At 43.6% G+C, this 27947-nt stretch overlaps 1 protein-coding gene across 1 annotated transcript in view; it reads left to right on the forward strand.

Moving 5' to 3' along the window:
* The window catches only part of TCERG1L (transcription elongation regulator 1-like), a 188312-nt gene that overhangs the window by 5911 nt on the left and 154454 nt on the right, over nucleotides 1-27947 (forward strand). The window contains exon 2 of the mRNA XM_009326008.1: nucleotides 782-1076. Coding sequence (XP_009324283.1) covers nucleotides 782-1076 — 295 coding nt within the window. The remainder of the gene's footprint in view (nucleotides 1-781; nucleotides 1077-27947) is intronic.

Consider the following 27947-nt stretch of genomic DNA (forward strand, 5'->3'; position numbering starts at 1 on the left):
TGCAGGTGCCAATGGCAGGTCCCTCTAGGATACATTACAAGAGGAATGTAAGCGAGGGTAGTTAAGACACTGTCTTTATTGCTGTAATTGTGTAAGTATGCACAGTAAGTATTAGACTCCTATTTCACACATAAAATCAGGGAGCTGATTGCCTTTGCCTTGCAGAACAAGCAGACCTGTGCTTTCTGAGCAGGGCGATGCCTCCTGAGGAGACTTCCGTGTGGAGTTTCCCCCTGCTCCACTGAAGGAGGGATTTATAAGCACTGTAGGAACGAACGCTGCTGTTCACATTAAAATCCAGTAAGTTCAAGTGTCTGGCAAATTGTCCAGTGTCAGCAGTTTAAATCAGATTTACACAGTTACTCACACAAGGGGCTTTCCTGAGTCGAGGTCAGGGCTTGTGCTACGTGAACACTGCACAGCATGTGCTGGGGCAGGACTTGCACTCAGCTTCACCTCTTCCAGGGAGAAGAAATTTGGCCCACCCTGTAGACATGTAGTTTATTAAACCATGTCAGCTGTATAAATTAATTTTTATGACCTGCAGTATTTAATCTCATTAAATAACTACTTTCGGAGCCCATTCCCTGGCGTAAGAGGATTCAGCTGTTCCAGACTTTCTTTGTACTGCAACATGGAATTAGCTTAACACAAATTTTATTGAATTTTTTTCTAACTTATCTTTGAAGAAGTGGTTAAGCGGAATTCCTTGCTGACTAATCTGCCGAGTTACCATGATATTGTGTGCTTCAGGTCTTTGTTGTTCCCGTGCACCCTCAAGCTGGTCTCAGGGAGCAGAACTCCGCAGCGAGCGGTGGCTCTCCCAGTTCCTGCAGTGCAGATGCCGTCCCTCTTTTCACAGCGAGTGTGCACAAGCTTTGCAGAAGGAGAGAGAAGTCAAGGGAAAGAAAAAGGCGTTTGGGTGGACAAAGCCGCTCAAAAGCCCATCAGCAGCCCGACCAGGCAGCAGCCCCCAGATCCATCCAACCACCGACACGGCGGCTGTGCTGCCAGGGAGTGGGCGGGTGCTCGCCCAGCGTCTCCCGTGTCTGGGCATCTGGGTCTGCAGTCGCCACGTACAGCGTGGGAGGAGGAGTGGGAGGGAAGCGCGTTCAGGCTGCCCGCTCTAGTATTCCCCTCTTCTCTCGAAACATTCAGCTATTTTCCTTGTAAAATGCAAACTGTGCATTAAAGAGGCAGCATCAAGCTGTTAGAAGAAAGCTGTTTTAAAAAAAAAGACAGAAAAATAGCGTAAAATAGAGGCATTAAGAGTTTAAATTTCCTTATGCTTGTTGTTAATGTATTTTTGCACTTCTTTCTGTGTAAGAAGATTTAAATTTCTACCAATGTAGTATTGGCATAATATAGTAAAATCGAACTATTTCAACAAAATCATTGCCATAGAAGATTTAAAAGCAGCAAATGAATGCAGTTTGCAGTGACGTAATTGAAGTTGACAGTGTGGTATGTGTTGAATTCAAAAAATATTCTATTATTTACTTTTTCCTCATCTGAATACTGTTGTGAGGCAAAAAGCAGGACACTATAAAAAATTCCTTAGTGTCTCTAAATTCAGCTGCTCCTTTTTCTAATTCTGGATAACTCTCGAGGTTGTTTAATTAAGCATAGAAATAAGGCTGAAAAATCAAAGATGCAGCAGCATGAAAAAATCAACTTTTTGCAGGTTGCAGCAATTGTATCTGTTTTCCCAGGTAGCTCAGCTTTTATGTAGCCAGGGACATTTTAAAGAGTATTAGCATGGTTAGATGTGCTGGTTAAAGGTAAGTTTTGATGTAGTCTTTAGAAATATTGTATTGTGTAAATTAATACAACTCAAAAGAGAGTTCTCTAGGTTGGACATGTCAGCTCTCCAGCATTACCCAATGTGTTTATGCTCCTACTACTACTGTCTTCTAACATCGTTTATACAGGTTGTAAAAGCCTCTTGCCTGGCACACAGAGAACCCGAACGGAGGTGAGTTCTACTGACGAATTAAAAGATGACTTTTTAAAACAATATCTTAAGCATCATGTTCTCACTTCATCTCTGCTTTGTACATTGGACTGGTATGCCTTGCAGCTGCTCAGGCACTAACAGGTATGTGTGAACCAGGGGTGTTATTTCACAGTAACACGTTAAACTGAATAATGTCTTTTTTTTTTTTTTTAAGACAAAACTGAACTTTTGATCTAACAGAAGATCTCTTGTACGGCTTTTTTTTTCTGTGACTGTGACTGGAAGCTGAACATCTAGAGTGAAATTGTCCTGGATGCAACCTCAGGCAGGAGCACCTCATCTTTTACTCTCTAGACTACCTACCCTGTTAGCTAGCAGTGGGGTTAATGCATATGATTAATTCTGCCAAGCCAAGCCATTTATTCCAGCAGTGTATTAGCCCTGGGAAATGTCATCCCCTCTGCATCACTGGCTGTTGAAATGAGCTTAGCTCTCTCCTCCACCCTGCTTTCCCTCCCCTCCCGGAGAGCACCTCAAAGCCCATTGCCACCCCCTGAAAAGCTTGCTCAGATCCTGCTGGACCTGAAGTGCGAGACCTGGTGCCAAGTCAAAGACTAACACCTGTTTCTGTGTAACGGGAGAAAAAAGAAGCTGTAGCAATAGGTCTGTACACCGTGGAAGCACAATTAAAGTACTGAACTGCATATATGAAGAGCAGCCCGGAAGAGAGACTTTGCTGGGTAATTTTCAGCTCTGGCATTCATAAAACTGTGCAGGGTTTAAAGCTCAGAGAAATGCTAGTCTCACATACATATGAAAATCCATGAACATTTGTTTTTTCCTTTACCTTCAGTTCTGTAGAAATGTGAAGGTTGACATCCCCGTATATGCATATGCACAAGCTGTAAACCCCCAAAGACAGCAGATGCTGCTTTGGAGAAAGCCCAGCTCTGAAATAAAATATTTAATATTTATAGATCAGAACTGAATCGCTTCGTTGTCCAGGTACTTGAAGGGAAAACTGTCCTGGAGCTCTTAGAGAGAAACATTAGTGGAGGATAGGGTGAAGCCCAGCAGAACACTTTCTGGAATGGAAGAGTGAGCTTTGACGCTGAGCCAAGGCCAAAGCCCTGCAGGAGGATGCGATGCTACATCTCCGTGGCTGGTTGCCAAAGCAGGGCTGGCAATATGTTGCTTAATGCTTTGGTGATTGGAAAATAAACATGATACTGATTCCTCCTGTTTAAAAAGAAGTTTAGTAAGTTAAAATAGGACAATAGGCGATGGCAGATAACATCCAAATTTTCATTTTTTTATGTTTCTTCCATTCTGTTTTGTAGACTCCTCAATCCATAGGTCATTTAGACTAGTCCTTAGTAGAGCGGTTGCTACTGGATCGATACAATGATAATTTTAGTTTACTTGCATGTAAAATTTATAAAAATATTGATAACTCTCTTCACAATATGGCCAACAGATCTATTAGGACAAGGCATCCTATTTCTGAAAGCGATGTTTTAAATTAACTTCAGAATTTCAGAGCTGGGCATGCATTACTTGCAATAATATTAGCACTTCAAGTTTAGCATCAATAGCCCTGTTTATAATTTAAATGACTGTAAGGAGAATCTAGTAATAAGCACCAAAGTGTCTTCGTTAATTTTTAAAAGCTCTGTGTACGTATTCATAAGTCAGGGTGAGGGAAAAGGAGAATGATCGTGAGAAGGAGAGAAAATTCATCTTTGTATTTGCTTTCCCTATGATTTCTTTTCTTATGGTTTCAGACCAGTTTCTCTCTCTCTCCATCTCTCCTTCTTCTTGGTCCATCCATGTAGATGGAGGAAATCTTTTCTACAGGTTTGATGTGCCAGAGCCAACGGTAGGATAGCATCATTCACAAAATACTGATTTAATATTCCTATCTTGCTTTTCCTTCTTAAGAGAGTATGTTGTGGTAAAACAGCTCTGTGTATCTAAATAACTTTGATTTTCTTTGAACAACTCCCACTTTGGGATGGACTAGCCCTGATGGGATTGCCTGATGTTGCCCAGAAATGATGTTGGACCTGTGCCTTCCATACTGCTTATCTGGAGGAGCTGTTGCGCATCGTGCTGTGCATTGTGTCATGACTGATTGGGGCCATTTCATTTGTTCTTGGGTAGTTTTGATCCACAAAGCCTTAGTTAGTACCCCATTTTTTATGATTAGGGTGAACTTTTGGTATGAAGCCCCAAAATTTTGGGTGACAGCAGCCTACATCTATTTCTCAGCTTTGAGCATGGGCTGCTGTGGTCCAAGTCTTATCCTCAAGCACGTGTGATCATGATGAAAAAGAGGCAATGAACAACTTGGCTAACACATGCCCTGTGGCTGAAGTGATCATAACCTGGCACACGTGGGTTGGCCCCAACTGCAACAGGTCTGTGGCTGAACACATGCAGGCAATAGCCAGGTCCTGCACACTGCAAGCCGTCAGCGCTCATTTTTCTGAAGGCATGAGTTAACCATCAGATTTTTCCAGTGTGTAATGGGTTTTGGGTTGTTTCAGGTACCTAAGAACTGGGAATGAATTTTGTTCTCATTCCTCTATGCCTGAAAACATGTGGGGACTGGGTGTATTTGTCTTCATTTTAGAAATGTTCTTCTTTTTTTTTTTTTTAATCGATTACTTTAATCAGGAAAAGAGCCAGACTCCATAACTGACATTAACAGAGATTTTATCAGTTATTTTGATAAAAATCAAAATACGTGTTTGGACCTGAAGTTTTCTCTTTGGGGAGTCTGGCTGCCCCTGGGTTGGAAGAGTCTTGGTGCTGCTGCTATCTCAGTAGCTGCCATCGGATGGGAGAAAAGCTGTGAGGTTCATTACTGCTCTTGGAGGCGGGGAGCTGCTTCCTGGGCATTTGTGAAAGGCATTAGTTCCTTTTATATGTCTTAAGTTTTACTCTGTTTGCCAGTTTCAATTTAAAAAAAGTACTGGATGATCCCAACGGCTAGAATTTGGGTTCAGGTTAATACCTAGCTTTCCCAGCACTTACCATTTCAAAATACGAAACTAGATCTTGCAGAAACAACCAGAATTGCATTTCAAGTACTTACTAGTTCTGAATAGACAAAACCATAATTTTTTCAATTTCATTTCCATTTCCTTTTATATCTGGAATAAACTCAAAGGTATGAGAAGAAAAAAGGAACTGATAAGGATTAGATGTCAGATAAGAAACTTGAAATAGGTTTTTAGGAGCAGGCATGAATAATCTCCATCGCTTCACTGCAGCTATGTAGGCCAGCTGCTTTTCTGCCTTTCTCAGCCACTTGTGAATGCCAGAAAGGGGTGAGAATGGTCTGAAGGATAGAAATAGAAACATCTCACAGCTTCCCAGTCCCACTTCGAAGTTCCTTACTTCGTTTCATGGGTATCCCAATGTGGTTCTTTGTGATTTCTCAAATTAGCCTGGGTTGCTGACTGTAAAAGTACTATTGCTGTGTGTTGTAGGTATGCTGTATTTTTAAAAGCAGAAGTATGCTTAAATAGAATGACAAACCCATCCATTTAACAGTGCTATATTTTCATTGAAGTCAGTGGGCAGGGTCAGGTCCTGATATATATATTTACAAGAACAAGCAGGTTCATACACAGTGATTAACTGCAGTGGCAAAGCTGACAGCAGGCACAATTCTGTGGCGTTTTCCCAAACAAATCGTGGTGATGCTGATCTCTCATTACCTTGAGGGATCATTAAACTACATTTAAGTCCAATTGCCATTTCTTACTCCATTTCTCCATTACAGAAACATCGTGTTCAGGTGCGTGTCTCCTGACTCAAATGGTGACACTGTGCACAGCCAACCATCCACCCCAGCTTCAGTGAGACCCTGGCTGTTCTGTAAGAGCAAACCCTTTTCTTGAGAATAAGAAATACTGCGCTCTTAGAGGTTGTCAAGTGATTTGTTGATATAGCCATAAACATATTGGAGACTTCTGGGTGTAACGTGTACCCTTGTTTGCATGCACAGAGCGGTTGGACCAGGCAGAGGCTGCGGCTGCGGAGGGGTCAATACCCATGTGGGTAAATGCATTAGAAGGAGCATTAGGAAAATGTTCCTCCTGGTCACACCAATACCCTTATGGCAAAGACTCTAGACATAATTTGATTTTAGTACCTCTACGATATAACTTTTAGTTGTGATGTAAGTACTCAAATACTCAAAATACTGTGTAATGATTATATTGCTTAATTTTTCTTCTGGGACTGCACAGCCTGTGGATGAGATAAAGAAGAGTTAAGCTGTGCAGCACAGCTATGCTTCTGAATGGGAATTAAGGTGTTTGTTTTATTTTAATGAAATGACTTTATAAAAAGTAGCACTGTGTTAAAATTAACAGAGTGGGGTTTTAATCCTCTAATAAGTTACCAGGCTAGATATGCAATGTGAGGGTGGCCAAGATGGAGATGTGCAATACGCACCTCTGGAAACAGTGAATGTCGCTGCAGATCGGGTGCCTACAGGTGCCCCCAGCGTTCCCTCCGAGGAATGAAAGTGAGGAGCTCGTCGAGGGCAGGGAGCAGCACGAACTTCTTGGAAAAGCTCAAGCTGATGTCTTCAACTCAGCTGACATCTGTAAGGGTGACCAGTGCTCCTCGCCTGGCAGGCTTTAGGGAAGCTTAAGGAAGAGAAAAGGACCCAGTAAGCACAACTCAGCAGGACAGCGAAAAGTTTGATAAAAGTTTTACGAAAAGAACAAAAATAAATAGCTATGATAATATGGACAAAGCCCTGATTTTGATTAAAAATGAGTTGTCCTAAATTATTCCCATTACCTGAGAATGCCTCGCAGGCAGGAACCAGTCCTTGTCACAGTGCTGCAAACAAAGCAGGAAAGTTTTTCTGAGTCTGCTTCACAGACAGAAAAACAGAAGCAAAGAAGGTGAATAATTTGCACAAAATCAGGGAACGCTGGAGGGAAGCAGGACTTGGGACTCTGTAGAGCCATTGCCCAGCAGAGCCCAATAGCGAGGCAATGACTGTGGGTGTCGTTACCCAGCAGCCTGCTGGCAGGGCTGGGAAGCAGCCTGATGGCTCCTTCTCCATCTACTTCATACTAAATCTCTTGATTCTCTACGTGCCTCTACTACTGAGCCAGCAATAGTAATCAACTGTGGTATGGGAAGAAAAAATTTGTTTAATAAATGCCTGAATTTGTTACACTAAATGTGCAGAGACCTTTTTTTTTTTTGTAACAAATAGGGAAGCCAATCATAAACCAACAGTGCTGTGGGACACAGAATTTAGCTGCAACACATAGAAGTACTTTAAAAAGCACCTTCCCCCTCTCTCCCATCAAGTGAAACTTTTTCAAAACCATTTTTATAATATCGAAGATGTTCCTTGTAAACCTCCTTATGGAGGGGAAAGTCACCGGCAGGTACAATAATCACATCTCTCTGCAGTTGAGAGTTAAGTCAGAAATATTTTTCGAAGTTTTATTGACAATTCTTGAAGTATTTTTAAAAGGGCAGTTTATTCAGAATTGCTTAAACAAATCTGTAAGTCGTGTTGTTTCACTTTCTCTCAGCTTTTGTGTGCTGTTCTCTGAATTGTTTACCTTAAACTTTAGCAAATTTTACCTCCATCCAAAACAGCCTGTTGTATTAAACAAGGGAAAAAAATATAATTTGAGTTTGCAGTCCTGTCATCCAGCTGCTTGGATTGACTATTTATTTAAGCCTTTCATGTCTGTAGGAAAGAAAAGAAAGGATAGGAAAAAAAGCTTCAAGAGGGAAAGAAAGTATATATTTTTATAAGAACAGATAATTTCTATAAAAACTTTTGCTTACCTTTGTGTTGTGCAACTGTAGCTCTTATACATAGGTTTTACACAAGCTGCTCTGTGCAGAAAGAGAAATTTGTGTTTCTATCATAATAATAAAGTGTAGAGAAATGCAGGCGTGCGGTGCTGCAGTGCAGGACCCAGAGCAGAGCAGCAGTCGCTTGCAGCGGTGGGACACACGGGGCGGCTTCCACCCCATTTCCAGCACCGCTGCAGGGAGCGGCAGCAGGAGGGTCCTCAGCAGCCCCCGTCCCCTCTCTGCTCTCCTCCTGGGAGTTCATAAAAAAGCATAAAATGCCTTCACATGTCGGAAAAGAACGTTTATATGTTGCTGTGAAGAACGATACTAGAAGAAGGTGATCTTATACATTGTCTGACACAAGTATTTCCGTTTCTTTTGCTGATAAATTAACGTTGGGCATGCTGAAAGGAAGGAGTGCATGTGATTTACAGAAGCATGCAAACTCGGAAGAACAAAAAGCTGCATCCTGACTGAAATGGAGTGTTTAGTTAAAAAGGACTTGTATTCCTTCACTGACTGTGGATTTTATTCATTTTTTTGTCTCATAAATGCATTACTGAGGCAGGAACTCCCCCCATGCCCAAGTTCCCATCAGGATTGCAGCTGGTGAGCACAGTACAGTGCTACAGTCTTAAGAGAGATTTTATTGAGTGTACTTATTCTCTTTATACATTATGTTTTATTTATATATTAAATAGAGCTGAAAAATCAAATAATTATTCTGCCCTAGAAACACTAATCCACACTGGACATGCAAAGGCTAAATCCTCTCCTGGGAAGAGCAGAGCCTGACGCAGCTCCAGTGGGAGTTTTCAATTTTCTACCTCCCCAGCTCTGGGTCTCGCTGGGAGATAAAACAAGAAAAACATCCTGCCAAAGCCAAGCAGCTTAAATATTTCTCCTTCCTGACATTCTGTGGAGTGGCCCCCGATGTGCTGGGCAGCACCAGGGGTGGCAGGGGTGCAGGGTGGAGGTGGCTGTGGGTAAGTGCTGAGCATATCCTGACATGGTCCTCGGTCCATGAGCGTGGGAGAAGCCGGGATCGGGGAGCACTATGGGCTGGTCTCCCTTATGCTGTGCCATGCTGCACTGCCATCTCTGAACCGAGAGCAGAATGGCTTTTGCGAAGGGCTCAGCGTACAAGCAAGCAGCGACGGTGGCTTGTGCCTCGGTGCCTCCAGCTGTGGGGCTCGGTGCCTTACCCGGGGTCTGTGGCATGGCTTTTCTGGTCCTGGAGAAGGCGTACGTGCACGTGCGTGCTGCTCTGCTGTGCGTACCCCTGCAGGTCCCGGCTATGCAGAGCAAAGCAGATAACACTTCCAGTGGGCGTGAGGGCCTGATCCAGGCTATGAGTTATGAGATAGTGGAGATGTTAATAAACATCTTGAAATCCCTGCAGGAAGGCCCTGAGGGAGGCATGGGGAAATGATCAGGCAAATTGGCCTATGGGGTTTGCTCTCCAGATGTGCCTTTGCTTAATGTTATTTGAAGGGAAACTGGCGCAGCTCTGGCTGCAAGCCCCCTGCCTCACTGAGAGCAGGCAAGCACTGGGCAAGGATGGCAGGGATATTCATGAAGGGGAGAAATTAAAACTGTTTTTTTTTTTTAACATTTAAAAAACATAATTTTGCTGTTCTATTTAGTTTCATGCAGTCTCTAACTGAGACATGAAGGCAATATAACTTGACTTTGACAGCTGACCGTCCTAGTGTGGATTTCAGTGTTTCATTAGCGAGCGTGTTCACAGCTGACTGCCTGCAAGCAATCCATGTTTGGGGAATACGGGAGAAATATCACAGTGATGCCTGAATCACGAAGGATCTCACAGTGCGTCTGCACCAGCAGGAGCTCCAACATGGGATCCCACTGGAGCTCAGCGGGGTGCACCCATCTGGTGGGTGGGGATACCAGCTTGGCATGAGGGGAGGAGACCCATGTGGTTTTTCTGAGAGCTGTAACATTCTGGTGGGGATGGATCCCACACCATCCCCGAGGTAAGAGCCATCCCTGGTTTGAATACATGAGTACATTTCTCAGGAGGGAAGTCATCTCCTTTGCAAGGTCCTTCCTACACCTAATCCTGGCAACTGCAGCACTGGGGGTTTGGTGAGTAGCATTGTTGGGGCAAAACCCATCTGCTTTCACCTTCAGCAACCAAAGGCAAAAAGCTGTGCAGGTGCTGCTTCATTATCTTCTTGCTTGACTTACTGGGTGCTGGAGGTCTGGTTTCCCCCAGTGGTGGTTTTATGCATCGCTATCTTTCTCCAATCTGCCTTTTAAATAATTAGATTATTAATATCATTTCACAATTCTGTAATTTTCTGAAATTCATAGCAGAAGGTGGAAACCACTGGGTTTCAAACAGCTTGACCCCTACTAATGACTGAAAATCATATCCCATATTTTGATTTGGGAAGAATCTTTGCACTATGCAAATTTTAGCACCTTTTGGAGATAAATGAGAAACTTGATGAAGAGGCACCACAAGTTTAATCTCAAGAAGTCTACAAAATTCTCCTCCACCCTGGTAGGTCTGGAGGAGAGGCAGGAGCACTTGCACAACTGCTTCTTCAAAGAAATCCCCTGGGAAGAAGAGAGATCCTCTCATATCATCACTCTGAAAACAGAATTACGTTTTGTTAGATGGCTTATGAAAGTGGATGTGAAGGCTAAAAAAAAATCCCCCCCATTAATCACGTCTTGATTAATAGCTGAACAAAATTCATACGAGTTGCCTACCTTGCAGAATGGAGGACATTTGCCATTTGGGACCTATCCAACCAGTTATGGACAATTCACACAATTGCTCAGCATGCGCTGCTGTAGTTACTCCATCTAAAAACCCACTGGGCTCTCTATCTCTTCACTGACAGTTCATTTAGTGACCACACCACTCATGTACCTTTTGGTTCAAAATAGCTCCATCTTTCTATATCTTACCTTAATGACTTTTCAAAGCCTATTCATCAAGACTTGGCTCCCTCTTAAGGCTTTAAATACATCCTCAACATTTTGCAGAAACAGGATTCTGGGTGGTAATGATGCAAGCCTTGGGAGCTAGATGAGCAAGCCCTAATGGCAGTGCCATGGTAGGCAATATTTGCAAAGATAACACCCCTTGAACCTTTGTACAAATATATATTTTTTTATCAACATTTAAAATATATGATACCACCTATATTTTTCCCAAGTCTTGGTCCCTTAAAATGAAAAAAAAAAAAATCTTTAATTCCTCAGATCCTTCAGGAGCCCTGTCCTCTTCTACTGAGGGTGCAGCACTTTCAAGCTTCCTTGGGGCTGTTCGTTTATTTGCAAAAGATCAAAAGGTCAGGCAATTTCAGCTCAGTGAAGCTTCAAGTGAATTACATCATGCATAAAAATTTGCTATTTTCAAGCTAACAAACTTCTCCTATGAGGATATTTTGCTCACTTGAGCAGAAAACAGGCTGTGTTAGCAGCTTTTCTGAGCAATGTTCTCTGATAGTAGATCGACGTGTGGTCCTCCATACATCCCCTGGATGTAGCACCAGCTTCCCACTCCGATGCTGCCCTGAGAGGCCATCCGCAGATTTGCTCCCTGTTTATTCAGCAACTGCCTGGATCACAGATAGAGAAATGAGCATGTATACAGAGGCTGGGAGATGTGCACAATAACTGCCTTTCTTTAAGATGCGTTGTGCACACAAACAAGATTTTGAGTATCCAACTTAAGTCCCCCAAACCTTCAAAAAAGGCAGGGCAGGTGGATTCCCTGATGGCTGCGAATGCCAGCACCAGGACATGCGGAGTCTGACTCCCTCCTCTTCCCTTCCCGATGGCCTCGCCAGTAAAGGCTCTGCTGCTGAAACACATGGGGCCTGAGCACACTTTATGGGGACCTTACTGTGAAAAATGCATCCTGAATATTCTTATTTGCTGCTGTACAGAGAAAGGCAATTCCCAAGGGGGGGAGGGGGGAATTAAAAAAGCTTTCTTGCCCATAAGGACTTTGAATATGTAAATATAAATTTTGGATTCTAAGCATCTCAGGTGGTGAAAAATTAGTTGCACCCATAATAATCAGACTGTGAGGCAGTTTATAACCTTCCTCAGGCAGGAGTATAGTGTTACATCATTCATTATTAAACAACAATGATTTGCTCTAGTTTTGGGCAGGCTTTGGTCCTCCATGGCTCCAAGTCGGGGACTTTTGCTAGATGAGCTGAGGGACAGCCCAGCTTGGCACGAGGCTCTGGCAGAGACTTGTTCAACACCAGATAAGACTCTGCCCTTAGCAAAGGAATATGACAATTTGAAAAAGCAATTTTTGTAGTGTGGGGATTAACAGCTGAAAGTGCCGACTAATTACAAGCGTGGCCCCCATCGCTGAGACCCCTTTCCAAGTAGAAGTACACCCACCCACCTGCTTTTCACAACACAGCCCGCTGGCAGCGGCTGGAAAAACAAACATATAACAAAGTGTGAAGCTATTTTCTGTGTGACCTCTGGATCTTTGCTCAAGGACTTAAGACCATGATTTGTACACCACCAGGAAGCACCGTGACACCGCGGTGACACAGGAGATAATAAGGGACATAGAAGAGAGAGGCATGATGAAGCAAAATTCACCTATTAGAGTAAACAAAGATTAATCACAAGTAATACTTTGAAGCTCTTACTAGTGTGTTCTGAATGTCGAAACCAGAATCTTTCTGCAAGGGTGGATTCATGAAAATAAAGCTCTTGAAAAGCAGAAAACAAGCAAGTCTCCCAGCTCAAGGCAGCTCCATGTCACTTGTCACCCCGTTCACGGGGAATGAAAGGGAAGGAAAACACAGCATGAGCATTAAACACTGCTATGCATTTAAAAGAACAAGAAGTTACCAGCTGAATAAAGTAGGACTTTGTAACCACATTTTCCAGTAAGCAGTCGGTTATGCTTTGCATGGCTTAATTCTGATCAGACCTTTGGTGTAAAGAGGGATGAAACCTGCAGCCTTTTTGCCATTAGCTTCAAGGAAGACAGATTTGCACCTCAGGCATGTGTTGTGCATTGAGCTGCACACTGGTGTCTGGACACAAAGCTGTCTGGGATTCTTCCTGCCACCCCTCTGGAGCTCTGGGGCTGCCCGGTGGGATAGGTGGCATGGGCTGGCGTCCTGCTTCTGCACATCAGCTGTCAGTGAAAACAGCTGAGCTCTCCCAAGGGCTGATCAGTGGTTTGTCGCTGGCTTTGTTCTAAGGGGGTTATAGCTGCTTGAACCGCAGGTTTTTCCTCTGCTTCGCTGGAGTGAGATCAGCCCTGGCTTGGCCTGCGGGGACAGAGGGAGGAGGGATGTTCCAATACCCTGAGACTTTCCGATAGCAGTTTTGCAATTGTGCTGGTTTTGGCTGGGATGGAGTTAATTTTCTTCGTAGTAGCTAGTATGGGGCTATGTTTTGGGTTTGTGCTGAAAACAGTGTTGATAAACACAGCCGGGACAGCTGACCCCAGCTGACCAAAGGGATATTCCATGCCATATGACGTCATGCTCAGCATATGAAGCTGGGGGAAGAAGAAGGAAGGGGGGGTATGTTTGCAGTGATGGCACTTGTCTTCCCAAGTAACCGTTACGCATGAGCAGAGCCCTGCTTTCCTGGAGATGGCTGAACACCTGCCTGCCCATGGGAAGTAGTGAATGAATTCCTTGTTTCGCTTTGCTTGCGTGCACGGCTTTTGCTTTACCTATTAAACTGTCTTTATCTCAACCCACGAGTTTTCTTACTTTTACTCTTCTGATTCTCTCCCCCATCCCAACGGAGGGGAGAGAGCAAGTGTCTGTGTGGCACTTGGTTGCCAGCTGGGGTTAAACCATGACAGTAATGGAGGCAAATCAATACGTGGGGCATGTGAAATATAACCAAAAATGGAGGGGCTGTGGGATATACCATGGTTACGGGCTGACTGAACTGTGATGCGGATGGAAGGGGCAATGGTACCCTGCGCTGCCTTCACAGGGACCCAGGGGAGAGGGCAGAGACATGTTGGTGATGGTGTAATACATTTTTTATTTTTATGAATAAGAGATGACTAATGCTAGATGAATATCAAAAGATTTGGAGCTTCAGCTAACCATCACAGAGCAGGGATGCTTATTCATACCTGTATGACTCATCCTGCCTGGCACAGCAATAGGACTTCAGAGAGTTGATAGTGCTCCTCTGCTTCCCGAGAGCAGTGTGCAGGACAGGGTGAAGCACAGAGGTTCACAGCAGACCTGCAGCAGCATCAGCATGTTGGACCATTCATCCTGCAATCGTGTTACCTGCAGCAGCTTTCAGCTCCTGGGCTGCGAGGCGCTGGGCAAACATCAACCCGGTGTGTGCGCGGCATGGGCCTTCTCAGCAGCTTAAAAATGCAACAACTGAGCATAGTGGAAACCAGCAATGAGAAGAGGGGGAAGGGAACCTGGCTAGGAGAAAGGGTGGGAGTCTAACAAAGACACCCATTTTATCTTCTGATACGCAAGTTCAGCTCTATTAAGTTTTCTCCATTTCTTTAACATTGTTGTTTAAATATGGCATTGCAACAAAACTACATGCTACAGTAAGATAACACACACAGTTTTCTTAGTGAATAGCAGTATTACCTCATTTGATTAAACCTAAATAGATAGCACAATCTATGCATGTATGTGTTTAGGCAAGGCCTATGAATTTTAAGTCCTATCGCTTCCAGAATCACATATCCAATTATTGCAAAACTGCAAATCCTTGGGAACTGGCATCTAGCCAACACTAATGAAAAATGTGTGTAGAAAATACTGTAAAAATGGAAGTGCTATGCTTGTAGCATCTTTCCCAACACTGGAAGAGCTACATACATCTTCTCTTTCAGGTATGTCTTTTGTACTTTGGCTGCCTTAATTAAATGGCACCTAAGTATGGACTTTGCATCCCAATAAAGCAGGACTTTTCTCTAGCAAACGCTCACTCTGTAACCCTTATTCCAGAGACAGCGGTTCTTTAAATGCCTGTTCCTTCTGCACATGGCGAGGTGGAAGGCTTTCCTCTTTGTTGCTAATTAAAAGAATTTTTTTAAGATGACCATTACATGCATGGAAGCAAAACAAGGCAGTGCATTAAACTATGTTGAAAGTTACACTAAATTACCAGGGGATGCCCAGCATATAACTGAGCCGTGCAGAAGGTCATTGGGACATTTCCCCAGGAGCACCGTGCTGAGGGGCACATCTTGGCTGGGGAGGATTTGGCAGCTCTGACGGTGAGCAGAGCCAGGGACTGGCATGGTGTGCCATGGGTCACCCAGCCTCCAGGAGAGGAGTGAGAGGATATGGACACCTTAAAAAGGGCCCTACATCAGGAGTAACACATTTCCGAGTGAGAGCTATGCTGTGTATTATTAGTTGGTGAATGTCACTGGGGAGAAAACTGCTCCTGACAGCCGCTGGGAAGAAGCAATATCCCAGAGCCCAGGAGAGCCGTGACTGGGGACGTGCTGAGGGGTAACATCAAAACTCCCTCCACCGCCTCTTCATTAAGGGCTGAAGCAGTTTAGAGATTAAAGCATCCAAATGAAGATACTTGCATGTACCTCGCAAGGAGGATGGCCTCAGCAAAGCCGAGAGAGACCTGAAACCCTCCCGGAGTGGCAGTGCTGCATCCTGATAGCCCGGAGAAGTCAGGGCTCGTGTGTCCTCCTGGAGGTGATGCTGCTGTGGGACGGCTCGATGCTCAGTGCTCACCCTTGGGAAGAGCTGCCAGCTGTGCCGCAGAGCCCTTCACTGCCTTGCTTGTCTGCTGCCGTGAGCTCTGCCAGGCAATAATCCACCTCCTGAGATATCCCATGTAAATTATCAAATAACCTAAAAATAAAGAGGTGCCAGCTCAGAGGTTCACAGTGCTTTGTAGAAGCAATGCCGATGGATTTGTACATTGAAAGGCTGCTATGAAAGGCTGGTGTAATAGTGGGAGAGTGTTGGCAGCTCCCTTTAGCCGCTGTGCTATTCATGTGGACTGTAACACGATGCCAGCCTGGATTGCAAGATCTGTAAGATTTAGTTGTCTTGAAAAAGGAGGTGCTGTCCTTGCCGCCCACTGTGGAGGTAGTGATGCGGCTGTGGTGCAGGCTTGTGCATCGCAGCACAGACAAGCCCTGCAGGGACCCTGTGCACAGGGACCTACACGAAGACAAGGGGGCTGGCAGTGGGCATGGCCCGATCACTGCCCAGGCTGCCTGGGGCATGGCCAGAGCTCCCCGCATGGCAGAAAAAGCATTCATGGGATCTGCCCATGAAATCTGCTGTCCGAGGGGATGTTGCTGCTGGAGGCAGTCACTCCTGGAGGGCTGGTTACGCCTTTCACAGCCAGTGGCACAGAGAGCAGGACACAGCAAGTCTGCGAGATGAGTCTGTTGATGTTTGGGAGGTGATGCAGGCAATGACTTCGTTCTGGAAAATCCATCTTGGTTCCCAAAAGCTGTTTTGAAAGAAGTGGTTTGTGCACCAACTGCTGCTTATAAGACAACAAAATTTTAAAATACCCAGCAATTTCTAGCAAAACACTCTTCCAATTTATTCTTCTTCCATTTGCCTTCTCTGAACTACACCTGGACACCAAAAAAAGCCCACGCTGCAATGGTGAGGCAATGAAAAATCTCGCAGTGCTTTTGTATACGAAGTGCAGCTGCTGATAGCAGGACACCAGCACAAGGTCGGGGCTGGGAGGAGAAATGCCACCCTTGCTGGAGAAGGAATAATCTTCATCACAGCACCTTCCCTCCACACTCCTCCACCCCAAGCCGGAGGGAGGAGGGCTGGGAATGCGTGCATGGGTGCAGCCACCCCCCAGGACCTGCCAATGCGCTGCGGGCAGAGCAGGGCTTGATGCCGGCTGCTGGCATGCACAGAGTGGGGAGGAGGAGGAAGAGGGATGCTTCCTCCCATGGCTCTCTTGAGCATCGTTTTTCCCAAATGTCTGTTGGTCTCTTGCTGCCCTCACTTTTTTTGCCACATTTAATTTTCCTGCTGGATTTAGGCAGTACTTGCTGGGATTTTGCAGTCTGGCCACTTTCTAACTTTCTAACAAAAACTGAGGTTACTTGTCAAAAGAGTTTCGGTTTTTTTTTTCCCCAAGTACCCTCAGATCTAATTCCTAATCAAGTCACACAAATAACAACAAATGTAAAATTACCTTTAAACAGAAAGAATTTTTGTATTTTCTGTCATAGCACCTTTAAGGATGTGTTAGAAGTGAGAAACACGTCCGAGGTGAGAAAAGCTTATTTTTTTATTCAGTACCACTGAACTGATGTGTCTCCTGACCTGCTCAGGAAGGACTTTCTGCAATAACATGATCCGAGTACCACCATGCTGATAAGCTGTGACAGCTTAGATACGAAATGTACCCCTAACACAGGCGTACAGTAAACATATCCTAACATATGTGGGGACATCTTCATGCTAAGCTGAAATTGCACTGCTATGCTGCTTACATACCGTAAGCTGTACTGCTATATACTATATACTGCTCTATACTGCTAAGGAGCACTGTTTGTACAGGATCCAACAGTCCTAACACATATGTAGCACTGGAAAGTTACTTGCATTTTACAATGTCTTCGCATTTGGCAAAAGGCTTTGACAAGAACCTGTTATTGAATAATGATATTAGATATAAACAAAGCATTGCTAAGGAGGAAATACACAGGAGTGCTAAGGTGTATCTTTGTTTTGAAAAATACTGCAGTTGACCGCAAATGAGTAGGCCACAGTATGAAAACTCTAACAAAGGGATTGACAATTTCTATAGATGCCTTTGGCCACATAATAGATCAAAATAAAGGCTGTAATTTTGGTTTTGTGAATTTTGCTTTATAAGTTAGGTAGCACAAGTCGCTATATATGAATATATTTCTTGTGCTGTGGGTAGCAACTCTGCGAGCGTCCACATGGTGCCCTCCATGCTGATGTGCTTTTGCTCAGTGGGGAATTCAGTGTTGTGGTGGGCAATTTTGTAAAGCCAAATCTACAAGAAAAGATTTTTATGACCAGAAAATTTCCATTTCTAATTTTTAAGATTTTAAAAGGCAGTATTTAATATTACAAACCCTGCTGTTTTTGCAATTTTTGTCTTGAATTTGGAAATTAATTCCAAGTGAGTTTATTAAAAATGAATTATGATCAGTCTATTTTAATAGGAAAAATGAGACAGGCAGGTTGTTTCATACAATGAAAACATTTCAAACTATATTAACAGTACAAAAATGATTATTGGGGGGATCTTTTACAACTTAATTCCATCCCTATTTTCTATTTTTAACCATTAATCAAAGCTTCTGGCTTGTTGGGAAATATAATAAATCTTTATATCCCCAAAGCTTTTAAATTATTCACTGTGCTTACTATTCTCTTTCTGACAGGAGATAATCCTTTTTAATTGGAATTTTTCTATTATTTGTGTCTGAAATGTTTGAAAGTCAAAGTGTAGCCTCAGATACTATTAATAGCAAATATAATGAAGGTGGGGGATGTATGGAGGCTTTTCATTGCAAGTACATTAACTGAGGCAGCTGCATGAACCATGCTCAGAACACAGCACCGTACAGCAAAAGTCCTGCTTTTATTCTACAGTTCCTTTTCTTTTTCAGTCCCACCCCTCCAGTCCTTATGCAGCCCCGTAACAGGAACTTGTCCAAACTTTGGGCTTGTTTTCTCCATTAGGGACTTTCCATCGATGCTGTCAGTGTTGCCTTTAATCGTCATTATAATTCGTGACGTATGTAACTGGGCACGGTGAAACACGCTGTGCATGGTTTGTGCTCGGCCCGGGAGATGAGCTGGGCTGGTCTGTAGCCAGGTCCCGTCCTCAGCTGGCTTTGCCTTCACTTCAGCCTCAGCGTCATCGACAAACTTGAACAGTGGTAATTTGTTAACTCCTCCCTAGGTTATTATTGATAGAAATGTTTAAAATCGTTCTAAGAAGTCACTGATTTTAAGTCATTGGATCCCAGGCTTTCACGTCTGACTTTTTCTGGATATTATTTCTTACCTGCAAAGACTTGTTCAAAAGCTGCTCAAAGATTTGCGTTTCTTCTTTTTTTTTTCCTTCCCATTTTGAAGTTAATCATTTGTGTGTTTCAGTCTGTTGGATGCTCAAAGAAGCACAAGAAAGAAGAAAAAAAAACCCCTTCAACTGCAGAATGCCTCATCAAATACAATTTTCATTTGCTGAGCTGGAAACAGGCAGGTTGAGCCGCCTGGAGCCCCACAGCTCCTCGGGATGTGAACGCCAGGCTGGGGCTCCTGTGCCTGTGCAAGGCTGTGCTGCTGGCCCTGTCTGCCTCCTCTTCAGGTGACAGGTTTCTTGCTTGGAATTGAAAAGCTCAGGTCTGTGTCCCATGCTGCTTGCTGGGGATCTGAGAGATGTGGTGTGCAGTAACAAGCGCACCAGGAAGGTGTATTTGCTTGTGACTGGGAGCAGATGTGGTGACATGTATAACTTCATCTAGGTAAGCCCTCCTGGTGTTAATTTATTTCTTGAAAAATATTCATCTCCCTGAGGACTAAGCACTTGCAACCAGCCCCTGCAGGGCTCTGCGGGGTGCGTTCTCCTGCCACCATGGGCTCGGACTCCTGCTAACACTGACGGCAATGTGCGTGCACAGGAGAGTAGACTCTTCCCCTGCACATCTTCAATTACCCGACACAGATCCTGAGCTTAGCACAGGTGCTAAACCAACAACGAAACAAATTAAAGCAAGGTCTGTTTATTGGGGAGCACATCAATTGGTACTGCGCTCTGTAGACTTACACTTTTCTAATAGTCACTTTTTCCTGGAGAGCTGGACTTGAGTAATGCATTTTTAGAGTATTTCAGAAGAACAATCAGTTTAGAGAATTATATGATGCCTCATCACCAAGGAAGCAATAGCTACATCAATCAGAGATGTGAGACTACCACTTGGGCACTCCCTCGCTTTCTCTAAATGATGTAAATTAGATATATCTAACACCATTTATTATGAAAAACTTACGGAATATGCAGATGCTGCACCTAAACAGGAGAACTACAATACATGAGTGATCATAACCATCAAGGGGAGTGGAAGGACAGGAGGCCTTAAAGCTGGTCTGCTGAGCCACATTTATTTAGATCATTTTTATAGCCTGGAAATTACGAAGGAAGCTATGCTTCATGTTAGCAGATTTTTCTAATGTTGCATTGTAACTTTAGCTTTTAATTCTTCTAATTGTCAATTTTTGCTTACAGTTTTTAAGCACATGTGCATTAATTTCAGACTACTATCTTAAAAGTAGTAAAATATAATATTTGTGACAAAGATTCTAAAATACTTGTTCTGAACTTAAAAGAATTATCAGTTTCATACATACCACCAACACTTCAATTGAGTAATTTGCCTAAAAATAAGTTATACTTGAAAGGAAAATGAACTTTTTAGGTGAGTCAGTCTACGTACTTCAGAAACACCAGGATTTCTTTCTAGCAGACGTAGGACTGTGTCACATTCCCGCTGAGATAAGGAAGATATATTCTTGGTTCTAAGGAGAATTTACTGCCCTTTTTGGCTCTATTGTTTGTTTGTACTGGGGGGAGGAGGAGGGCTCAGTCGCACAGGTAACCCTATGGTTCAATGCAGATTGCATCAAATGAAAGGGATATATTCTGCTTGTGAACATGTGGGGGTTTCCTCTGAAGATGTCTTTGATTAAACAATTTTTTGAATTATTTTGTGGCATGGGCTGGGTTGTTCCAGGTTTCCAATTAATAGTTGCATTATTGGTCTTACAGTGAAGTTTTGTTGCAAAGACTCTTCTGTTTTAGTATATGCTCTGAAACATATTCCTAAAAATATGCCACAGGGATTTGCTTCTTCAAATATCCAGAAGGAAATTTACTGACTAAAGTAGATATACAAAGCACAGAACTTCATTAAAGTTAGAGCAGGTTTTTATGCAAACAAATACTTCTGGTTAATTTTTCAAACATTGCCCCAGTTCTGTTAAGGGCAATAACTTATATTTAGAAGCTTACCTAAATATAACACGTATCTCAAATCTCTGTACACAGAGTGCTGGAACCACATGTAGGAGAAGGCACAAGAATAACAGGATTTTTTTTTCTTTGCTAATAAACAAGTCACTTAACACAACTGTGAAGTTAGACCTCTCTGTGCTTAAATCCAGTTAATTAAAGAAGTGTTAGGTGCATAAATACCTTGACAGATCCTGACTATATTCCTACTAAATTAAATTTTCACCAATCCCATAGAAAGACTATAAGAACATGGAAGAAAACATTGTTTTTACCCCAGAAATTATGAGGAAGTAAACAAAATTCAGTTACTGATTCAGTCCACATGGGTTATTCATTCTGGGAGAGAAAAATATTCTGCCTTGGAGAATTAATCTCTAGGAGTTGATGATTTAACCCCATTTAAGGTATGCTCAATCAAAACCATGCCAGAGTGTATGAAATCTGATTTTTTTTTTTTTTAAACTTTATCCACTTTTGTGTCTATTTCTCTCTTGCCTTGAAAAATTTGGGATCTTTCGGAGGAGGTTTTGCAGTGGTGCCTTGCTAGCAGAGTTCCCCCCACCCCAGCAGAGTATCCTATGAGAGGCTTTGTTTTTTTTCTGGGAAACATGCTAACGGGGAGCTGGATTAGCCCTGGCTGCTGCCATTGGTGATCCCACGCCCAGAGTTACCAACAGCCGTTGTGCACCCGTGCTGCGAGTACGGCCAACGCTGATGGGAGAAGCCACCAGGCTCCTCCTCGTGCCATTGGTGACTGCAAGGGTGATCGGTTTTTAGAGGTGGTAAGATTTATAAGATTTCTTCTATCAAGATGCAAAAGTACAAACCCATGGCTTCACTTGGAAAGCTCTGACACACCTTCTCCTTCCCCTCTCCTTGCAGCCTTGCCTTTCCAGCCTGGGCAGAGCCATTGCCAGCTTTCAGCTGCAATACTAACTACACTTCACGTTCCTTCCCTCTTCTTTTTAATCAATGAAAGTTCCTTTTTAATTCTCTGAAATTAAGCTCCTGTTTTAAATGAGGAATTCCTGCTCAAAGTGTCTCAAATTGATAACATCTTCAAGGCTGATCCTCGTGTAGGATAAATTGCACATCAACAGAGATGCTCGTAGGCGTCGGGGCAGCTCGTAGGAGCTCTGCAGTGGAGGCACGCCTCTGATCGGGGCTCAGTGCAGCCCCATCCCTGCCAACTTTGAGTGAGTGTCAGGAACTTTTGAAAACAAACACGTTTCAATAGGGAATGGCTTTGCGATAATACTTCAACCGGCTTCTTCTCCAAGCTTTGATTTTTTTTTCGTACAGGACCCAAAAAGCTCACATAGTTATCCACATGCTCTGAACCTCTTGAGCTGAAAATTTCATGAGAACAGTCTGCCTCACGATTTTCTGCTATTTCATGCTTTCGCTCTTGATGGCAAATTGCTATAAGAACAGCCTCTTTTGTTGATTTCAGGAACTTGCCTTATTTTTATTGCTGCTCTGTATTGTGTTTGACAGTGTCTCCATGCACAGGGCCAAGTAATGGGCACTGTGGAGAAAAGAGGCCTAAAATGTTTTTGAATCCTAAACTATTTGTTTCAAGACGATGATGCCAGGCTGTGCAATTTCTCTGTTTTCCCACGTGCCTTTCATGCTGCCTGCCTGTCTGTGCATGTGCGGCAGGGCCCTGGGGGCCACCCAGCCATGGTGTGGGTCTGGCTCTGCCCTCCTCCTTCTCCTCTCCCTCCGGGGCTCACGCATTTTGAGTCATTACTATATCCGTTTTCCAATTCTGATATAAAAGAAGCAATGCCCAGCTTGTGTCAGCAAAGATGCACTTCACTATGGTTCTGGCTATGATTGCTGAAAAAAGATACTCAAAGGTGTAACCCTCAAGTGCACTCAGCTGCTTGGCCGTGCCTGAGACAAGCTCTGGTAAAAGAGAACACAGCTATTGTATTTATTACCAAAGCACTGAACACATGGTGGACTGATCATCTAATAAGTGGAAAAGGTTTATTGAGAAGCATTTGGTTTTCATCTCCTGGCCAAATAAACCCAGATTTTACCAGCTGCCTAGTGATGGTAAATCACTGGTCTGAGCAACGGTGATGCACTAGTTGCTTGAGAATATTTCTTGTTTAACGATGTACAGATAGATTTAATTACACCTGAAAGACTGCTCCTGTCTGGCTGAGCACTCAAACCCTGTTAGTATCAGACAAGCTTGATATGTGACAAGTAGTATTTAAATGAAGTACGATGTTATGATTTATTTAGGTCACGGTGCAGTTTAATTATTAATGGCGTTATGCCGATTTGAAGACGAGCTCTGAAGGACTCATTCACTTTGTTTTAGATGTTTGAAATTCATAACAGTCCCCAAAGCCCTGCATTTCCAATAAAAAAACTGGTGTACTAATAACAACATCAAATGGTAAAGGGGAGGGCGGGGAAATAAAGCAAATCAGAAAAGATGATATTCTAATTCTTACTGCAGACATGTATCTATCTCTGATGTTACACTACTTTAGCAGGTTTTGTTGTGAGCTGTTCCTCTGGGTACTGAGTGGGTGCTGGAGACATTATCGAAGAGATGTGCTATAGCATTGGGTTACATCTTGGGTGATAAAGGAGCATTATTATCACTGGTGACAATGCTGAGCTTCAACAACAGCAAAGACAAGTGGCTGCATATGCTGGAGGGCATGGTGTTGGGCTGGCATGCCTGGGACCACTGCTGCCCTTGGTAAACAACGTGTTCCTCAACAGAGAAAGGAGACAAATGACCCAGTATGTTTTGCCAACAACTTCCACCCAAGATAAAGGTAAAGTGTCACGGCTTTTTGGGAAAAATTTCAACGAGCTCACAGGTTGGTGAAGGTTTAAGACAGAGGTACCTAGAATTGACAGTGGGTTAATGAATGGGATGGACTAAGGTGGCATTCAATGGGCCATTAAGCAAAACCCCTGCCAGCATCTTTAAACTCTCACGCCTTAAGTGACCATATCTAAACTACTAGTTTTGAGTCTCAGAAACAATGTAATTCCTGGAAGAATGCACTGGAGGAGTTTCCCTGAACAGCAAATTTTTTCAAAGAACTGTTGCTCAGCACAGGCACAGTAATACTTTTAAACCACAATACTTTGAAAAGCCCCGAAAGTTCGATGTTTTGTACCCAGCCCGTTACCAGCTGCTGTTCTCACGGAGTGAGTCAAAGCCATGTCTCACCTTCCCCCTTCTCCTCAAGCTGCTGAAATCGTCCCTTTGCCTGTTCTTCTTCATCCCTGACAAACTGCAGGACTGCAGTGACAGATTAGTATAATTTTGCTGTAAATCAGCTCTGAAATCATTGGAGTGGCTTGAACAGTCTTTGGTGCAATGCTTCTAAAGAGCTGTCGGTGGGAATTTGGAGCTAGGAACGGTGATCTGCTCAGCCGCAGGAGTTACTGGAGCAGAGGAAGGTGACTGGGCATTAACCTGAAGGTACCTTTATTGCCATGCAGCTCTTAACTTCTCTTCAGAGGCGACCGGGGAAAGGTTGCTCACTGGATAACAGTAATTATCCCCCAGGACCGAGTTCAGGGCTCGAAAGCTGCAAGCCCAGGTCAGTAAGAGGCAGCTTTCCTTTCTCCATCAGCTGTTGTCCACCTGCAACAGGAGACAGGGAGAGTCTAATGGCTATCAGATAAGGATTGCAATGCATTTAAACAGTGTTCAGTGCTACATGCCACCCATGAGCAAGCAGAGAATTAAATCCTCGTAAGGATGAGAGGGCTGATAATGGAAATAGCAAGACAGGAGTGAAAAATTTCAGGTTTCAAATCCAATGTGGGCAATGAAAGTTCGGAATATTGCTGGGAAATACAATGATGCCAAACCTGTGTTTTGTCCTGGGCTGTGCATGTGGTGATGGGACAGCCTCTGTGGAGCAAGAGTGAGGGTCTGGAGACATTCGTGGTCACATTAGTATGGGACTCGATATGTGCCGGGGCAGTATTTTTCTCCATCAGCATCAGCTGTCTCAGCTCCATGTTCTGCATGCAACAGGAGAAATCAAAGCCTCAGGAAGTGCATTTTGTAAAGAAACCACATACTTTAGTAGTGCTGCAATTCAGAAAATGAAACTCTTATTCCAGCATCTCTAATTCAGTATTACAAAATAACATTAAAACAACACTTTAAAAAAAAAATAAAGCAATTTTTACAGTCTAAACTCTACAATGCATGTTAAGAACAGACATATGGGTGATTTGGTTGGGGTTATAGTTTATTTTTGGTTTGTATTGGTAGCAAAGCCATTGAAGTTTTCAATGTCATTTGGTATACTTTAAATATAATTAATCAATACCTTAATAACAAATGCACCATGATGCATGCTGAGGTAATTATCTGTTTAAATTCTCCAGCTGTCTGGTACAGATGTCGCTCATGGAGTTTGGGTGAAAGGCATCCGTTAGTGTCGGCCTGAGGTGGGACAGTTGCAAAGTGAATGAAAGCTGCTCAGCCAGTGTTTTCCCGGTGTGCTGGCAGCTGCGGCTGCGTGCCGTGTGTGTCACTGGGGACTGTACACTGCCAGAGCTGGTGCTCTGGGAAACACTGTTAATCTGATGGAGTTTTGTAAAAGCCTACACACGAGGCATTGGAAATGGAGCAAGGGTCAAGGAAAATCTTCTTCCTAAAACAAAAAGTGATAACATAAAATTACCTCTTTAACAGATTAAGGAAGGGTCCAGTATTGGTGTGGAGAGGGGCACACCAGGGACTAAATATAGTGCCTGAGCAGCCTGGGACTCTGCACTCTATTTATCTTAAACTTAATCCTACTTACTGATGTAAAGTATATTTGTATTTACTTGCGTATTTTATTACACCTTGGTAAATGTGAAAACCTTCTTTTGTATTTTCTTCCTATTATGTTTCTAATCTAACCCCTCGCTTTCTGAGCCTCCAATATATTTCAGCTGGTTTGGTCTCGGTCAGTTACCTGGGAAAAACTGACTCCATGGATGAACGCCCAAGGCAGACAGGGACATCCCCAGTACCTCCGGGATCAGACCGACTCTCTGGTGGAGGCACTGTGCCGCCTTTGCTCTGAACCCCAGGGCCTCATGCTCAGCACTCCAAGACTGACTTTTCAAAATCTGGAAAGCATATGCATAAATCTACTTTCAAAATTATTTTTAAGGGTATTGTCTCAAGTGTATCTGCCTATTTACCGTATGTGTAACACTATGAAATATACCTGTGTGCAGATTTAAGAAAAGTTCACTTTGGAAATATACTTGATGATGTGAAAACTGTTTTTTAAATGATGGTGCGAGAAAGGTCTTCCAGAGGACTTGGGCGACAGAGGACTCCTCCCTTCTCGCTGTTTTCCTTTTCACCACAGCAGTGAGAAGCAGGGAGCGTGGGAAGCGATGACAGGCTGTAAAACACTGATCCCTCTGGCTGTGCCCACTTACTTCTCCTTCAGCTCTCTCTGGGAAGCCTAAGCAGATGGATGATTGCTTTAATCCCGGCACCTGCCAGGTCTGGACAAATTCAGGTGCAACAGGTTTGTGGATACTTTTTTTTTCTTTAAAAAGTTAAACTATAAATGTAAATATTGTGGTTATGGTTGGAAACGTCAAATTCAACCAACTTCAGTTTTGGGATCAAGCAAAGGAGTGGCAAATCTGTTCATAACTGTGTAAATGCTCAGTTAAACCCCTGCACCCTCCCACTGCCACCTCTGCTGTTTCCCCTTGAAGTACTGCCATGGACAAATGCATGATCTGTGGTGTGAGTTGTGGGGGAGCCCCTGCACATGCGCCGCCGAGATTTTCCCATGGGGTGGTTTCAGCAGTGGGCAGGATGCTCGCCAGCCTCCGGTTCTTACTCCCGGCAGACTTGTGGACCTCAGTGCATTAGCCAGATGTCTGCCACCGCAGCAGAGGCAATGGCTGTGCACGCAGGGCAGCCCACCGAGCAGATTTGACAGGTCAGCCCACTGAGCCGCTCGGCAGCGGGACATGATGGTCCGTGTCAGCCATGTCAGGCCAGGAGCTCTGGAGCCTCTCGCAGCCACTGCAGGAAGAGATGGAGGAATAACACTTCTTTGGTATCTTTATGTGTCTCATAAAGACTGAGCTCAATAGTCTGGGTGGTTTTAATTTTATATCCACCCACTTCTGGCTGCAGTGATCAATATTGGTAATATCTGTATATAGGGAGATTTTAACTGTTACACACTCAACTGCAAATCAGCAGTGTAATTTTGCAGAGAGATTAGTTTTAGGGTTGAGCTACATAATATTTTCAGAAGCATAGCTCTCCAGAGCATTGCTTTTAGCTTGATATTGATTATTATCATCATTACTATTATCTGCAGTCCCGGGTATTAATGTGTACTGGAAACCCCAGATCCTTGAGTCAAACTCCTTATAGTATCAAGCCAACCCAGCTGTAATGCAGTGGGATACCACGCGGGTGCCTTGGAGCACTTCTCCAAGGAGAGACAGCTTTTTGCGCCAGCCTGGACACACGTGGGAGTGCTAATGGGGCAGATTTTCCCTGCAGGTATGGGCACGCATCCTCACACGTGCACACACACACAGAGTTTTGCCCAAGGACACGTGTGCTGTGCACTAATACCGTAACCCTTTGTCCCGCACTGCTCCCCGTCAAATGACAGAGTTTCGGGCTGGGAAAACCCCGAGTACAACCTGGTCACTTCAATGCACAGAACAAACCGTGCCGGGGTGTGAGCCCAGGGACGCTTCAGAAGCAACTCCAAAAACTAAATTCTCTGCCAAATAAATGATTGTGCTAAGATGAACAGTTAAATTTGGAAATGGATTAGAAATATTTAAACAGAAAAATGTCCTCTACTTTTATTCAAAATATGAAATTTGCTTTTTCTTGCTCTAAATTATATAAAGGAAATATTCGATTCTGCACAGTGATAAATTCAAGAATCATAGAATCATAGAATCATTAAGGTTGGAAGAGACCTCCAAGATCATCGAGTCCAACCGTCAACCCAACACCACCATGCCCACTAAACCATGTCCCTAAGCGCCTCATCTACCCGTCTTTTAAATACTTCCAGGGATGGTGACTCAACCACTTCCCTGG

Source organism: Pygoscelis adeliae, unplaced genomic scaffold (genome assembly GCF_000699105.1).
Source record: "Pygoscelis adeliae isolate BGI_AS28 unplaced genomic scaffold, ASM69910v1 Scaffold4, whole genome shotgun sequence".
In the NCBI taxonomy this organism is placed as follows: Eukaryota; Metazoa; Chordata; class Aves; order Sphenisciformes; family Spheniscidae; genus Pygoscelis; species Pygoscelis adeliae.